We start from the raw sequence: 16,304 nt of genomic DNA, 5'->3' as shown, positions 1-16,304 counted from the left end.
CATACGGTGAAATTAAGTTAATTGTGTTAGGGAAATTTGGGATTTATTTTTCTTGTGTGAATATGTTGTGTGCATGCACACGTGTGTCGTGGTACCCACAGAAGTCAGATGTGAGTGTGATCCCTTGGAACTGGACCTGCATGTGTTTGTGAGCCACCTGATGTAGGGACCGGACTGAATTCTGGTCCGCTGATAGAGGGTAAGTTTCCTTAGCCACTGAGCTGTCTCTCCAGCCTCTAGGTAAATTATTTAAGAGGGGTAACATTGCTCATTGTGAGCAAGACGCAAAGACCCTTGCCAGGAAACCCTGGCCACCTGAGTTTGCTCCTAGAACCCTGTAGTGGGCAAGGAAAGGACTGGCCCCACAGACACAACATTTGTTTATAGGAGTAATGTGAGTCGGTCAAACATGGTAATCATTTCTTATTGATAAACTTCTAATTTACTAAAGTAGATAGATTGCAAATTCTTTACACAAAGTTCTTAATATCCAATATGCAAAACAATGACTGCTTTATCTCTCCATTCACTCATGGGGCATTGATAATACTTGGAATTTACAAAATGCTACTTCCCTACACATTGCGATTTAAAAAATGCCATAATATGCAATATTGTATTTACTGAGAAATCTCAGGTGGTCTGATCATGAGAAGTTGCAGTCACTGGGCAGGAGGTAATGGTCCAAGGGAAGAATCTCACTAAACTCACTTTCACAGAAATCCTACTGTGCACTTCTGAAGTGTCTTGTTAAAAGTAAACAGACTCTGGCCGGGTGGTGGTGGCACACGCCTTTAATCCCAGCACTCGGGAGGCAGAGCCAGGAGGATCTCTGTGAGTTCGAGGCCAGCCTGGGCTACCAAGTGAGTTCCAGGAAAGGCGCAAAGCTACACAGAGAAACCCTGTCTCGAAAAACCAAAAAAAAAAAAAGTAAACAGACTCTGTTTTGTGCAATTTAAGGTTTTGTTACTGAAGCAGACACTGGCAGTGGTGTGTAGTCTGATCCCTGTTATTTTGACTATACCTAGAAGGGCACTGTGAAACATCTATCTAGGTAGTTTTTCCTAAAGCAAGTCTTCCTTTATTAACTACAGTGGTGGCACACACCTTTAATCCTAGCATTCAAGAGGCAGAGGCAGGTGGAGCTTTTGAGTTTGAGGCCAGCCTGGTCTACAGAGCAAGTGGTAGGACAACCAGAGCTATATAGAAACCCTGTCTCAAAAATAAAATACTGGAGAAATCATTTGCTCTGATTAGTTTTACCTCTGTTTTTCAGCAAGTGATGTATACAAGTTGGTTATTACACTTAATAATTTACATGCATGTCTTCCTTACTAGAATTTGAGCTTCCTTCCTTTTTTCCCCCCTATTTTAGATAGAGTTTTATGATCCACTTGCTTCTCTCCCAACTGCTGAGGTGCCAGGCTGCATTGCCGTGCCTGGTCTGTGTGGTGCTGGGGCTCAAGCCCGGGGTCTCATGCATGCCGAGCAAGCACCGTACCCACAGCCCCGTCAGAGCCCCGGATTCAGGCTTCGCTTTATTTTTGAGACATGGATTCACTGTGTGGTTGTAACTGGCCTAGAACTCCGAGACCCACCTGCCTCTGCCTCTGGAGTGCTGGAATTAAAGACCACCCAGGCTTGACTTGGAGCTGCCTGGTGTTTGCGACCTATTACTAACAGTAGCAACCCCAGAGTCTGACATGATTCCTAGAATAGTCAATACTCGGTTCGTGTTGGATGGCAGAATGAGTTACTGAGGTCGTGGGGTGGACCGTTCCATTGTAAGTAACTCTGCTTGCCTGGAATTTTTAAATTACACCGAGTAGAAACCTAAATTTCCATGAGGTTTTTTTTTTTTTTTTTCAGGGTGTAGGGTTGAGACAGGGTCTTACTGTGTAGACCAAATTGGCCTCTCAATGTGAAGCAGTCCTCCTGACTCAGCCTCCCGGTGCTGGGTCTGCCGGTGTGCACTTCTCCCTGCTGAAAAGTACGTTCTCCTGTGCCTTTGATAGGACATAATGCTTCTTCTCTAGCAGATGTCAGATATTCCAGGGAGGCTCGTGAGTCTCTTGTGACCTCCAGGATACACTTATTTCAGATATCATTTGTTCGACAGTGTTGTTTGTGCTCCTGTCACTAGACTGGTCCCTGACACACTCCAGCCTAGCTGTCATTTATTCGACTGTGCTGTGCTCCCTGTCACTAGGCTGTGGCCCTGACACACTCCAGCATATCTGTATCCTCTTAAAATATTCTTCTGAGACCTAACATACCATTCCCGATATGGTATTGTGTAAAGCAGGGTAAAAAGAGTTAGCCTGTGTTTTGAACTTAGTATGTTCTCTGTGGGACCTCAAAGCTTGCTAGTGCCTGGTTTCAGGATTACCTTGATGTATATTAATTTGATCAAATTTGATGCAGCTACTGGGGAACTTTAATTTTTTTTTTTTTTAAATCAAAGCACACATGTATTTCTCATGATCACTGAATCTCCTCATCATTGTACATTACCTGGTGAAGAATACAGGTATTTTCTTCTATAGAAACCATCTTTTTCATACTTGGGTTACTTGTCATGATTACCCTTGGCCAACTTCCTAAGAGCTGTGACAGTAAGTGTTATTCATCAGCCAGTCACTAAGTGTGAGCTGGACTCTGGACTTTGTGCAGAGATGACAAAAAGTGCTCACCGTCCCTGCCTTTGGGGAGTTACGTGGACTGCCCCTAGCCTTGGTGCACGTGAGACTACAGTGGGCTAGTGTGACCCCAGCCTGACAGCACTGCACACCTGTGTTCTTGTGCATCCGGAGGAGGACTGGGCAGTGACATCCGCCACCATGGGCACCTGCACTAGCGCGGTGGTGGGAACATGGCCTCTGTAGCTTAGGGCCGGAGTTTGGGTCCTGGTTTTATTGCTTGCTGCTGTGTGGCCTTGCAAGTTAGTTGTGCAGTTGAACTGTGCCTCTAGATGGTGCTTGGTGAGGTTGTAAACATTGGCAAACTTAATAGATTCAAAAGGTTTAGGGCAGCATTTGTGTTATGGAAATACTCTGAACGTTTGCCACGATCTCCATGGAAATCAGACATGTCCACCCTGGGAAGAGCTTGGAGAAACATTTTAGTTCTTTTGAAGGTCTTCCATGTAGAGGAATGATTTATTTATTCTTTGTGATTCCATATCTAGAACTTCAATGCAGCAGGTAGACCTAGCTGGCATTGAACTCACAATCTGCCTCCCCAGTGCGTCATTTACAGGTATGTGCCATACCCAGCTGAAACCTTCAGTAAAAGTCACTAGAAGTGACTGAAAGACTGGCTGGCCACTGCTTGTGACTTTTCCCTGGTCATTGATATGTTTCAACAGAATGACTGTAAACCTGTAGTGCCTAGGATTAAACCCGTGGAGGTGACTGCAGCTGAGAGAGCAGATGTAAGGCAGAGACAAAACCAGGCTCAGAGCGTTGTCTGTGCGTACACCAGCTTTCCCCGAAGAGGTTCTGCTGGTTTTGGCAAACACTTCCAAGCCTAGTGGATGGCTAGTTTTGCTGTAGTCCAGACAGGGAGCAGCTACATAAAGTGGAGTTACTCTGACTCAGAGTAACTGACCTCATTGTATTATCATCAGTTATTTTCTCTACTTTGCAGGCTGCTCTTAAATTCAGAATATTTCCTGTCTCAGACTCAGTTAATCTGGATCTGCCTGTTAATTCCCATGTTAGGCTCCTCTCATGCTGTGTTCTGAGACTGACCTAACTGACCTAATTCATGTCTCAGTTTTCCAAAAGCACATCCCAGGGAATGTGCCTTTTCCTGCCCAATCTCAGCACCTTGTTACACTAATTCTAACTCAAAGATTCACAGACATTTTCAGTTTTCCTGCCTGTTAACTTAAGCTGTATAGACTGAATACTTCATGATCTCTCAATTAAAGTTTCTGAATTTTTTTATTATGGAAAATTTTGCACATACACAAAAGCAGAGTATCATGAACCTTCACATACCCAAAGTGATTAGGAACAGTTTGCCAGCCTCCTCCATTCATTTCCCTTTATCCTTTCTTCATAAATTATATTGTGACTTCATAAATTATATTATATTCTTTAGTCCAGTTAGCATTCAAACACACACTCCTGCTTTCTGAGATCGCAGCTGCTATGTAGGGAAGATGATATTGTGAGCAACTTGCTTTCTTTTTATGAAGTCCTTTTAGCAGTTAGCACCAATTAAATAGTTAAATGACACTTTTAAATTGGACATTTTTTATGATTTATTTTGGTTTGGGATGTACATCTCACCTCCTGTGCCTGTCAGATGCCAAGCAGGATTTCTGACTCTGTAGTGTGACATTTTTACTTTAGTTCCACTGAAGAAAATGACTTTGGATCATACAGTCTGTACCTCTTAGCTGTAATCATTTAGTAGTATAGACTTGAATTACAGTTTTATTATTTAGCATTTGTGTGTGTGTGAGTGTGTGTGTGTGTGTGTGTGTGTGTGTGAGAGAGAGAGAGAGAGAGAGAGAGAAACTCAGCATTGATTTGGTAACTCACAAAGAAACCTAGCTGATTGTTGGGAAGACATGAATTTCTGTTTTGTCTCTTAGAAAAGCTCCTTTGGAATGAGAGTATAAACACAGGTAAATCTGTAAAATTTCTGCTTCTCCCTAGAGAGCCCCCTTTTCATCTGACTAGAAGAGGCTGGGGTGAGTTTCCCGTGAGAGTGCAAGTTCACTTTAAGGACAGCCAGAACAAGCGGATAGATATCATACACAATCTGAAGGTACTGTAGCAGAGCATTGCTCCCGGGAAGCGCAGTGTCTCTTTTCTTTACCTGCTTAAAGTAGTAGCGTTGATTTCCTGAGGGCCGCGGCTGCAGATGGTGGAAGCAGTGTAATCCCTGAGCATATGATGCTCACCCCTGCAGCGCTTTCTCCTCAAAGCTGGGGAGGTGAACTAACTCTGAGGAAACAAGACTTCACCCCTCCCTCCCTCCCTCCCTCCCTCCCTCCCTCCCTCCCTCCCTCCCTCCCTGTTTATCCAGACAGCGTTTCTCTGAGTAGCCCTGGCTGTCCTGGAGCTCACTCTGTAGACCAAGGCTGACCTTGAACTCAGAGATCCGCCTTCCTCTGCTTCCTGAGTGCTGGGATTAAGGGCACAGGCCACCACCCAGCAAGACTTCAGTTAATGTGATGCTTGAGACCCTGTTAATCTAGACTTTATTTTTGTATGTGAGGCAAATACTTTGTGATGTTCAATCCCTAACACTGCAAATATAAGCATCACACAAAATACATAGAGATTAAGAGGAGTGAACATGTTTGGGACAAAAATTAATGAGGTTGTAATAGTTTTGAATTGAATATCCTTCACTGGTCTACACATGTGGCTTGTTATAGAGCCATTATAATTCATATTTATTGAATATTTCCTGTACAAGGAGAAAACTACCTTTATAGTCCATGAAAAGCAGAACATAAAATAGCATGCAGTAAAGGCCAAGTCAGGTACAAGCCCTAGATTCAATCTCCAGCACCAATTAAAAATAAGTAAAAATTTTTAGAGTTATGATGTTAGTGGTAGAGCACTTGACCATCATGTGCAAGAAATTCTTAGCTAACACCACATATAAAAAGAAGGATCATCCATGATTTTTAAATGTTAAAAGAAAATAATACCAAAATGTTGTATCTTTAAACATTTCTTTGGCCATTGTATGTAACTGTTCCAGTTGGAAGACAAATCATTTTTAAAGTTCCTCTTAGCAGCCGGGTGTGGTAGCACTAGGGAGACAGAGACAGGCAGAGCTCTGTGTGGGGCAGCCTGCTCTATAGAATGAGTTCCAGGACAGCTAGGAATGTTACAGAGAGAACCCTGTCTCTCGAATCCAATCAATCGACCAATTAATAAATAATAAATAAGGTCCCTCTTACCCCAAGTCCCCCTTCCTTTGTGGTAATCATCGGTGGTTCCCAAAAGGGAACTAATAAAATTGAATGCATCGGTAGAGTTTTCTTTTTCATTACCTTTGTTGTATGCATGGACCTCTCTCAGCCCGAGACCTGTAGGAACTTTCTTTCTATTGAGGATAGACAGCCCTGTTTGTTTCTTTGAAGTTAGAGAAGATGGAAGGCAGCATTAAGAGTAAGAGGGGGCTTGGACCAGAAGGGCAGTTTCTTGGGGAAAGGTCTAAAATAGTTTTTGCTTTTTTTAAACATACTCATTTTTATTTTGCATGTATGAGTGTTTTGTCTGCGTGTATGTATATATACCACATGCCTGCCTGGTGTCCAGAGACCAGAGAGGGCATCAGATCCCCTGAAACTGGAGTCACAGAGAGTTGCAAGCCGCCATGTAGGTGCAGAGAACAGAACCCAGGTCCTCTGCAGGAGCAGCCAGTACTCTGACCATCGAGCTGTCTCTCTAGCCCCAGTCTGTGCTTTCTTTTGGTCACTGCATGTACTGTTTTATTTGGGAGTAGACCCAGCCCTAATTCATCAAATAAAGGGCTCGTTTACATAGTTCTTACCTATTACATTTTTTTTTTCAGTTCTCAGTGGAAGATTATTTGCGACCCAGTTTTTTGGTTGTTTTGTTTGTTCATGTTTGAAACAGGTTGTCACTCTGTAGATCAGACTGGCCTCTAACTCACAGAAATAACTGCCTACCTCTACCTCTGAGTGCTGGGATAAAAGGTTTATACCACCACATCCGGTCATAAAACACAGTACTTTAAAATGATAGTAAAGTACATTTAAAAAGATTGATTATTTTTAAATATGTGTATGTATGTGCAGAGGTGCATATTCATGCAGGTGTCCTTGGAAGCCAGAGACACTGGATGTCCCTGGAGCTGGAGTTATATATAAGTGGTTGGGAGCTGCCTCACATGGGTGCTGGAAATCAAACTCAGGTCCTCTGCAAGAATAGTATACAGTCTTAACTGCAGAGACCCTTCTGCTTAGCAACTTGCCTTGGAACATGATTTTATTATTTTGTTGCATATTAGTCTGGTCTCAGACTCCACTGAGGAAACAGGGCAGAGTCTGGTCTTCCCTGGAACCCGCCCCCCCAGCACTGGGGAGCCTGGAACAGATCCACAGACCTATTCTCAGTAGGGCATTTGTCAGTAGCTGTGAGAAAGTGGCTTGATTGGTTCTTAGCTTAAGTGTAACAATACAGATTGTAGAGAGACTTATTCCTATCTCCAGGGAACAGAAACATGGATGTAACCTAAAGTTGCCCTGTAGTCTTGGCTAAAAGCTGAAATATCAAAGCTGTAGATGTCAGGATCCAGACAGACCAGTTTTGCTGTGTAGGCCACAGAACCTGCAGCTTTCCCCTTTGCGGGTCCCATAGGCACCCGACTGAGACATTGTGACTCTAGCTAGCAGGCCGCCAAGCTCTCACACCTGGAGAGATGGGTTTCTGTCAGAGCACATGTTGGCGGCTGTACGTCTCTTGTGTTCCACTTCCCTGTCTCCAGTCTAGAATCGGCCCCGGTACAGACTTGTGCTGGGAAGCCACTCCCCTCCCCACAGAGATAAAAGGAAAGGCTGTCACTTCTACCCCGTGGGCCCCCACCATGCTTCTGTCTGTTTCAGGCTGGGATGGCCAGAGCCACCGTCCATGCTGTCTGTCTGTCTGTCTGTCTATCCATGGCATCAACAACTCTTAATGATAAACTTCTGTCTCGGTGTCCCCTTGAAGCCACACCCGAAACCTCTCACCAGCATTACTTGTGTTTTTGTTTTTAATCTCCATAGCACCAAAATATGGCGGGCCATGTTGCCTCGCCTATGTGGGCTACTACACAGCTCTCCAGGTTTGCGCTCCTGTCTCTTAGAAACCCTTAACACCCACGCTTACTGCCCTATCCAGCCTCACCTACTCCTGGTTAGCTTTTGATTTTTTTTTTTTAACTGTTTTTCCTTTTAGTCTTATGGTACAGTGTTTATACTGATAAGGTGTTAATTTTTTTTATTGTGGGGATATAAGTTGAAATGCTACAATAATAAGAATTACAGTGTAATTATAATTGAATTATAATACTAACTTTTGTTAGTGACATCATCCCCTTAGTTTATATTCCTTGCTTTAAAAATAAATATTTTGTGGTGCTGTTGTATCTGAAGTATTTAATGTTGGCTGTGCCACTTACATTTTCATTCATAGTTTTCAGTCATGCGTCGTAACCACACACCGTGGAGTGGCATCATGGCATTGCATGTGCATTTCTGTGGCCTGTCACTTGGAATATTTTCACACAGCTTTTATAAACTGACATTAGTGCCACATAATACCTTAAAACTGGACGTGGTATGATTTAGTAAAGCATTCTTTATTGATCTGTGATTATAGATAAGGCTGGGAATTTGGCTTTACTCAAATTTCCCCCAGGATATTGAGGATTGGGTTGCAGTGAAGTGGCGTTAGGTAGATCTGTAACCTTGGTCAGGCTCGTGAGCAGTGAAATCTGACGTGTCCCTTTGTCTTTGAATAGCTGGATAGGACCTACACTGGCTTACAGACCCTGGGTGCGGAGACGGTAGGTACCGCCCTCAGCCTTGTTTGCGGGGGGAGGTAGAGGGAGGTGGTGTGTGTGTGTGTGTGTGTATACACATGTGCGTATACACGTGTGCGTGATGTGCGTGTGCACTGTGCTCAGCTTACGTGTGTGATACAGGATCTCATCCTGTGACCTAGGCTCACCTCAAATCCAGACTTCCTACCTCAGCCTCTCGAGTGCTAGGGTTACAGGTATTTGCCACCACCCCAGCTGACTTACTATTTTTATTTAACCCAAAAAGGATGAGTATTGGTCTTTTGTTAAGTTGGATTTTTGCTGCCACCCCACCCATTATTTTTTCCTTTTTTCTAATTGTGGTTTAAAACATGACAAAACTTTTAAGATCTGAACCATTTTAGCGTATAGCTCAATGACATGAAAATATGTTCAGGGTGATACCAGCCATCCCCTGAACTTTTCTCCTCTTAGAAGTCCATACCTATTAAGTCACCCCACGACTTGACTCTTTGTCTCTGTGAACTTGCCTCCGTCACATGATTAGAATCATAGAGCATTTGGCTTCCTGTAACTGCCTGATTGCAGTTCATGTATCCTCAGGGTTCATCCATGTTGTAGAATTTATTTTTAAAATTTATTTTTATTTTTTTATTTGTATGAGTGTTTTACCTGCATGTATGTGTATCCACCTCATGTGTGCCTAGTGGCCATGGAAGTCAGGAAAGGATGTCAGATCCCTGGAGCTAGAGTTAAGGATAGTTGTGAGTCACCATGTGGGTGCTGGGAGCTGAACCCAGGTCCTCTGCAAGAGCGACAAGTGCTCTTTTATTTATTTGATTTACTTTTAATCATGTATATATATTGTATCTGAGTGTATGCCACGTGTGTGGGTGTGCCCAAAGGGACCAGAAGATTTCAGCTCTTGGAGCTGAAGTTAATGGGCACTGGGAATCGAACTCAGGTCCTCTAGAAGAGTAAATACATGCTGTAAGCCACTGAGTCATCTTTCCAGCCCCTACAGAGTTTTAAATTTTTATTTGTATATGTGAGTGTTTTGCCTTCATGTATATGCACCCCGTGTGTACAGTGCCCACAAAGGCCAGAAAAGGGCATCGGATCCCTTGGAACTGGACTTAGACACAGTAGTTAACTAACATGTTGAGAGCTGGGAATTGATAGGCCAGCTAAATCTTAACTGTTTAGAGAAGTGGACTTTATGATAGCAGAAGATATTTATTAAGTACCTTCTGTATGCTTTCACTGGTCCAAATGTTAGGAGTAAAGAGATGAGTAAGAATTTTTTTTGTTTGTTTGTTTGTTTTTTTTTTTCGAGACAGGGTTTCTCTGTGTAGTTTTAGTGCCTGTCCTGGGTCTCGCTCTGTAGACCAGGCTGGCCTCGAACTCACAGAGATCCGCCTGGCTCTGCCTCCCAAGTGCTGGGATTAAAGGCGTGAGCCACCACTGCCCGAGTAAGATAATTTTTATTCTTGATGTTTTTGAGCATAGGACAGCAGTCCAGTCTGCTTTCTGTTGCTCTGCTAAAGACCATGACCAAAATGACGTGGGGAGGACAGGACTTACTTCATCTTACAGCTCCCAGGTCATAGCCCATCACTGAAGAAAGTCAGGGCAGGAATTCAAGCAGAGTCCATGGAGGAGTGCTGCTAATTGGCTTGTTCTCCATAGTGTGCTCAGCCTGTTTTCTTACGTAACTCAGAACTACCAGCCCAGGGGTGGTACTGCCCACAGAGGGCTGGACCCTCTCACATCAATTATTAATCAAGAAAATGGTCCACAGGCCTGTCCACAGGCCAGTCTGATGGAAACATTTTCTCAGTTGTGGTTCTTCTTCCCACATGACCCTGGATTGTGTCAGATTACAAAAACTAACCAGCATGGACAGTAACCACTAAACACAGAGGCATAAGACAGTTTCAACTACAGATAAGTGCTGTGAAGAAGAGTGGCTGGTGATTGGGGTCTTATGTGGGTACGTCACAGTGGGTAGGAAAGGTCTTCCTGAGGGGACATTTGACACGTGCTGGTGGGAAGAATGTTGTGAGAAACAATAAAGGGAAAGGAAGGGACTCCGTTCTGTAGATTGACATGGCCTGTTGAGATGTGGTTAGAGATTCATCCCTTAGGGCACGGTTTTCTGGAACGGAACTCGAGCTCTGTAGCACTGATGATGGACGACTCATAAGCCTACTTGTTGCCCAACTGTGTAGGTGGTGGATGTTGAGCTTCATCGGCATTCTCTTGGCGAAGACTACATTTATCCTCAGTCATCTGAGTCAGACATATCTGACGCCCCTCCATCTTTGACCATTCCAGCCCCAGTGAAAGCTTCCCCCGTGGCACGGTCCCCTGAGCCAGCGTCTGCTGCCCCTGTGGGAGAAGGTAATGCACTGTTCTTGCTTGAGGGAGTCACTCTCTGGGTGTTTTTCTCATGTGTGGATGACACCAGATTTCTGCTTTCAGCAGTTTGAAGTCAGTGGAAAAACACTGTTCTCATAAATGAGCATGCTGCCTCAAGCACAGAGCTCTAGTGTGAAAATAGCTAAATTTCTGCTCTTCTTGGAAACAAGTTTTTCCTCAATTTCTGTATTTTATAAAGGTGAAAAGGCCCCAAAGTCATTGGATTTTTATCCTCTTCAAACGTTTTACTTTATGTGTTTTAAGTGTTTTGGCTGTGTGTGTGTCTGTGTACCACATGCATGCCCAGTGCCCGTGGAAGCCAAAAGAGGGCATCAGATCCCCTAGAACTGGAAGGAGTTCCAGACAGTTGTGAGCCACATGTGGGTGCTAGAAATCAAACCCAGGTCCTCTGGGCAGCCAGTGCTCTTTAGTCTCTCCCATCCCTATATTTTTATCCTTTGCTCAAGACTTTCTAGCTCAGATTCTGATTGTGTGACGAGGAGACTTTAATATCAAATATTTAATCCTATATTTAAAAAAAAACAAAAATCATTCACCATCAACTAATGTATTTTGACTGTGTCATTTTTATCATTTTATAAGACTAAATGTATTAATGTTTGTTTTTTTATATATAAATAGTTGATTCTAAATATTTTATCTCTAAATTGTCCTGTCTGTCTGCGGGCGGGCGCGCGCCGCCCCCCCCCCACTCCCCCCAGAGAGGGTTTCTCTGTGTAGCTTTGTACCTTTCCTGGAACTCACTCTGCAGACCAGACTGGCCTCGAACTCACAAAGATCCACCTGCCTCTGCCTCCCTAGTGCTGAGATTAAAGGCGTGTGCCACCACCTCCCGGCTAAACTGTTATTTTATTGTGATACTATTTTAGTTTTTATATAAAATTTCAACTTAATTTCTCTTTAGATTTCCATTGTATCCTCTATGGATATCATTACATTAAATGAATTGTTGTTTTTGTTTGTTTGTTTTTGTTTTTTTAGTTTTTCCTCTCCTCTGGTTTTTAAATTCATACTATAAAACATGAGACAATGGACTTGTATTCTTTTGTATTATGTAGCTCCTGGTTAATGCATTTTCCAGTTTCCTTGTATTAATTGCTTTCTCCTCCTTGTGACCAACTACCCCACAAACAGCGGCTTACGGGAGGTAGAGTTGATTTTGGCTCACAGGTCAGAGGAATACAATCCACCGCAGCAGGAAAAGGATAGCAGTGGGAACAGCTTGGTGCACGCCGACCGGAAGCACAAAGGAGGCATGCCAGGCCCTTCTCCTTTTCCTTTTGTTCAGCCTTAACCCCGGGCTGTTAGATTGTGTAACTGGCGTATGGAGTGGGGGATGGCGGCTCAGTTCAACCTTTCTGAGGAGGGTAGAGTAGCTGGCTCGGTCGGTAAGATGTGTGCCGTGCAAACACAAGGACCTGAGTTCGGATGCCTAGCCAATATAAAAGCTAGTGCGGCAGTGTTATCTGTGATCCTGAACTTCAGTGAGAGAGTTCCTCAAGAGATACGGTGGAGAGCAACCAAAGAAGGCCCCCCGCATCAACCACACTTGTGTACGTGTACACACACACACACACACACACACACACACACACACACACACACACACACACACTAAATCCTGCAGCTCCATGTCTGTCATCTGGGCTCCAACAGCCTTGGGTCCGGCCATCCTTGCCCTGTGTTCCCTGACCCTATACCTCTTGGAATTTGCATGGTTGTAAAATCAGCGCTATGTGGCTACTGCCTGGTTTTGCTACCAGTTTATAGCCTGACATCTCTGGGCCACAGCTCCAGCAGCCTGTGTGGCCTTGAGCAGGAGCCCTGCAAGGCGTTGTCTTTGCAAGTCTTGAGTTTTGCAGTGAGTTTTTTCCTTCAGCTCTCCTTGGGTGGAGTCCTGTATTCTAGGCTGCATTCCTGTCATCCAGGTGCAAGCGTGAGCTTGCTCCTTCATGGAGTCAGTCAGCCTCCTTGGTAATGGCCACTGCCTTGAGAGCGCCTGTTCTGTTTGCCCTGTTTACAGCTTTAACTGAGTTCAGACACCGAATGAACACAGCCATGGAACGGCCTGAAGGCTGTGCTGCCTTACGGATTCCGCCACCGAACAACTTAGTCTTCCAGGTTCAACCTCACGCACACAACAGGGCAGGGACAGAAAGCAGCCAGGGGTTTTCGTTGGTGGTGGTTTTCGTTTTGGATGTGCGTGGTTTGCTTACTGCAGTAGAACACAAAAGGCTTCTAATCTAGTTCTCACCAGAGTCCTTAGTCCCCTCTGAAGCCCTGTGAACACAGTCTTCATGCCTGTCGTCATCCTGGGTCTCTGTAGTCCACCAGAACGGCCTGTTACACTGTGCTTACCCGAGCTTCACTAGCCACAGATCCACTCTTTCACATCCCCCCTAAATGCTAGTCCCAAAGGCCTGTGAACCACATAGTCAGGTTCATCACAGTGACCTACTCCTGGTACACGGTACTCCCAGAACTAATTATTTGTGTTAACTGCTTGTCACTGACCAGGGAATGCTACCACTCACATTCAGAGTTGAGTCTTCTCAGTTAAACACTGGAAATTCCCACAGATACACAGGTGTGTCTTAGTGATTCCAGATCTAGTCAGGTTGTCAAAAAAGATCAGCTATCACATCCCTAAGATAAATGTCTTACTAAGCAGGAGTCTAAGCACGGGATTTATTTTCTACCGAAAACATATAAAGGAATAATATTTATTTTATACCAGCAATTGATCTAGATGGGTTTTGAGCTAACACTGAATAGTGTAGTAACAGTTCTGTTCTCTTCCCACAGCCGCAAGGTGTTTCAGAGTAATTGATTTCATCATTTGTCACTAAATTTCAAGCAGGATTCCCAGACAACCCTGAAGCTGAGAGGCACACGACATTTTACTCTTTGCCGTCTTCGTTGGAAAGAACGCCCACCAAGGTGACAACAGCCCAGAAAGTGACCTTTTGTTCGCACGGCAATTCCGCCTTCCAGCCCATCGCGTCAAGCTGCAAAATCGTGCCGCAGAGCCAGGCGCCCAATCCCGAGTCACCTGGGAAGTCCTTCCAGCCCATCACCATGAGCTGTAAGATTGTCTCAGGTACGCAGTGTGGGTGATGCTCACTGGGTGTTAAAATATTTCTCTTGTTGTTTTGGGGTCTCAGACTGGCCTGGAACTTAGTATACTAGCACAGGCTGGCTTTGAACTCGGGGTGTTCCTCCTGGCTTAGCCTTGCAGACACTGAGATTACAGGTGAGAGCCACCGTTCCCAGCTCAGGTGCGTCCATGTGTATCAGAGCAGCGTTAACCCTGATGGTTGGCAAAGCTGTCATAAAGAAAAACACAGCTCATTATATATGTGGAAAGAATTTCTGAATAGGGTGAAGAAACAAGGCCTGAGATAGTCCACTTATTTCCTGGTCAAAGTGTGCTCTGCTGTATGGCTGGGGTTAAGATTGGAATTGAGTTTGCAGAGTCTGTAGAAACCAGAGTAACAAGTGGTAGAATAGTTAGAACCTTTGACTTCAGTTTAAGGGTTGAGTTGGTGTGGAATTGAATTATCTTTTACTTTTCTCTAACCATGCTAGCAAATGGTTCGTCTTAGGAACAGTCATTCTGAGCTTCCTTTGTGCTGAGGGCCTTTGTCTAGTGACAATTTCACATTCGTGCTAACTGAAGGACTAATGGGAACATACTTAGGTTGGCTGTACTTTAGGAAGGGACAGTTGAAAACATCTAAGTAGGGAACACTTCTGACTAATTTCGTTTTATGTGTGTGAGTGTTCTTGGCTGCATGTTTGTGTGCACCATGTGTGTGCCAGTGGAGGCCCAGAGAACACATTATCCCCTGGGATTGGAGTTGCGGGCCATTGTGAAACACCATGTATAGACGGGGAACTGAACCCAGGTCTTCTGCAAGAGCAGCCAGTGCTTTTAATTGCTGAGCCGTCTCTCCAGCTCCTCTGTATAAATTTAAAAAAAGGAAATGGGAATATTTGCTGCTGTACATGGACAGCTCAGCAAAAATATAATGTGAATCTTTACAGTCAGCAGTGGGTAACAAACCTGTAATTTTATCTGCAGAGTAGGCTGTATAAATTGGTTTGAGGTGTACAGAAATTTACAGGTGACAGCTTTGAGGTAGGTGATTAAGGGTGTTTAGCAGTACGTGAGTAAAATTTGAGAATATTCTTTGGGATTCTGTGACATAGTCTTGATAGAAATTTCTGTCTCTGGTAAGTAAGTTTCACATTTTCCTATTAAAAATATATTCCAAATCAAAGCACAAAATTCCTCAGTCTAGCTATTCACTTACCAATTGCGGTGTCTTTGAATATGCAATATTCTATGTAGCTCTTCATCTAGGGTGAGGCCCTGTGCAGTTCTCCCCACCCATGTTGGCAGATCAACTGTTATTCTTTTTTGGGCCCTGTTTAAACGTAGCTGTGTTGTTGAAATTTTGCAGCCTAAGCTAATGACTAACTGAAATCTTATATTAAGTATTCTTCCATGTCTCTGAAACAGTAATGCATGTGTGTTTATATGTTGTTTGTGTGCATGTTGTTATGATCATTTACCAAAAACAAAATACTAGTTGTAAACAATCTCATAAAATGAGTATCCACCTTAAATGCTGAACAAAATATTCAAATCTTCCTTGATAGTGTTTGTTTGTTCTCTGGGTCAGTTGGAGTCAGTGACTTAATCCCTTATAAAACAAAACTTGAAGATTTTAGCCAGCTGTGGTGGCTCACACTTTAATCCCAGAGGCAGGCGGATCTCTCTGAGTTCAAGGCCAGCCTGGTCCACAAAATGAGTTCCAGGTCGGCCAGAGAAACCCTGTCTCATAAAACAAACACACACTTGAAGATTTCTGTGAAGAATCCCTCATTCCTTCCCCATGTGATGCTTTTGTTCAGGAAAAGAGAGAAAGAAGTCCTTTGCTAGGGACAGACCCCGAGCAGATTCCGACTCCCACAGCAGACAGGGAAAACAGAGGACTGAAAGAGAACTGGAGAGGATTCTGTCAGTGACACGAGGGAGACGCTTTCTAGATTTCTTTCCTCCCTCTCAACAGAAACCCTCTGACTCCTGAGTGCTGTGATTAAGACATACGCTGCCATACCCGGCCTGCTCTTTCAACCTCTGTGTGCATACCAGAGGGTCTTGTTACAATGTAGGTTTATTTTCTATAGGCGTTAAGGATGGACCCTTTCTTTTTTTTTTTTTTTTTTTTGAGACTGTGTCTCAGGTGTCTCTGACTGGCCTGGAACTCAATATACAGAGCAAGCTAGCTCTAAATGCAAAGATCTGTCTGCCTCGGCCTCTGCCTCCTAAG

At 44.0% G+C, this 16,304-nt stretch overlaps 1 protein-coding gene across 6 annotated transcripts in view; it reads left to right on the top strand.

Moving 5' to 3' along the window:
* Positions 1 to 16,304, top strand: part of Yeats2 (YEATS domain containing 2) — a 106,136-nt gene that overhangs the window by 36,085 nt on the left and 53,747 nt on the right. For 4 of the 6 annotated variants that reach the window (XM_037209902.1, XM_028857612.2, XM_028857609.2 and 1 more), the window contains 4 exons: positions 4,671 to 4,782; positions 8,503 to 8,547; positions 10,755 to 10,926; positions 13,823 to 14,065. In XM_037209902.1, the coding sequence (XP_037065797.1) occupies positions 4,671 to 4,782; positions 8,503 to 8,547; positions 10,755 to 10,926; positions 13,823 to 14,065 (572 nt within the window). The remainder of the gene's footprint in view (positions 1 to 4,670; positions 4,783 to 8,502; positions 8,548 to 10,754; positions 10,927 to 13,822; positions 14,066 to 16,304) is intronic. The other 2 variants (XM_028857613.2, XM_028857611.2) reach the window with 1 other exon arrangement.

The sequence above is a fragment of the Peromyscus leucopus genome, chromosome 12 (genome assembly GCF_004664715.2).
Source record: "Peromyscus leucopus breed LL Stock chromosome 12, UCI_PerLeu_2.1, whole genome shotgun sequence".
Lineage (NCBI taxonomy): Eukaryota > Metazoa > Chordata > Mammalia > Rodentia > Cricetidae > Peromyscus > Peromyscus leucopus.
This window is presented reverse-complemented; position numbering and strand designations above follow the sequence as displayed.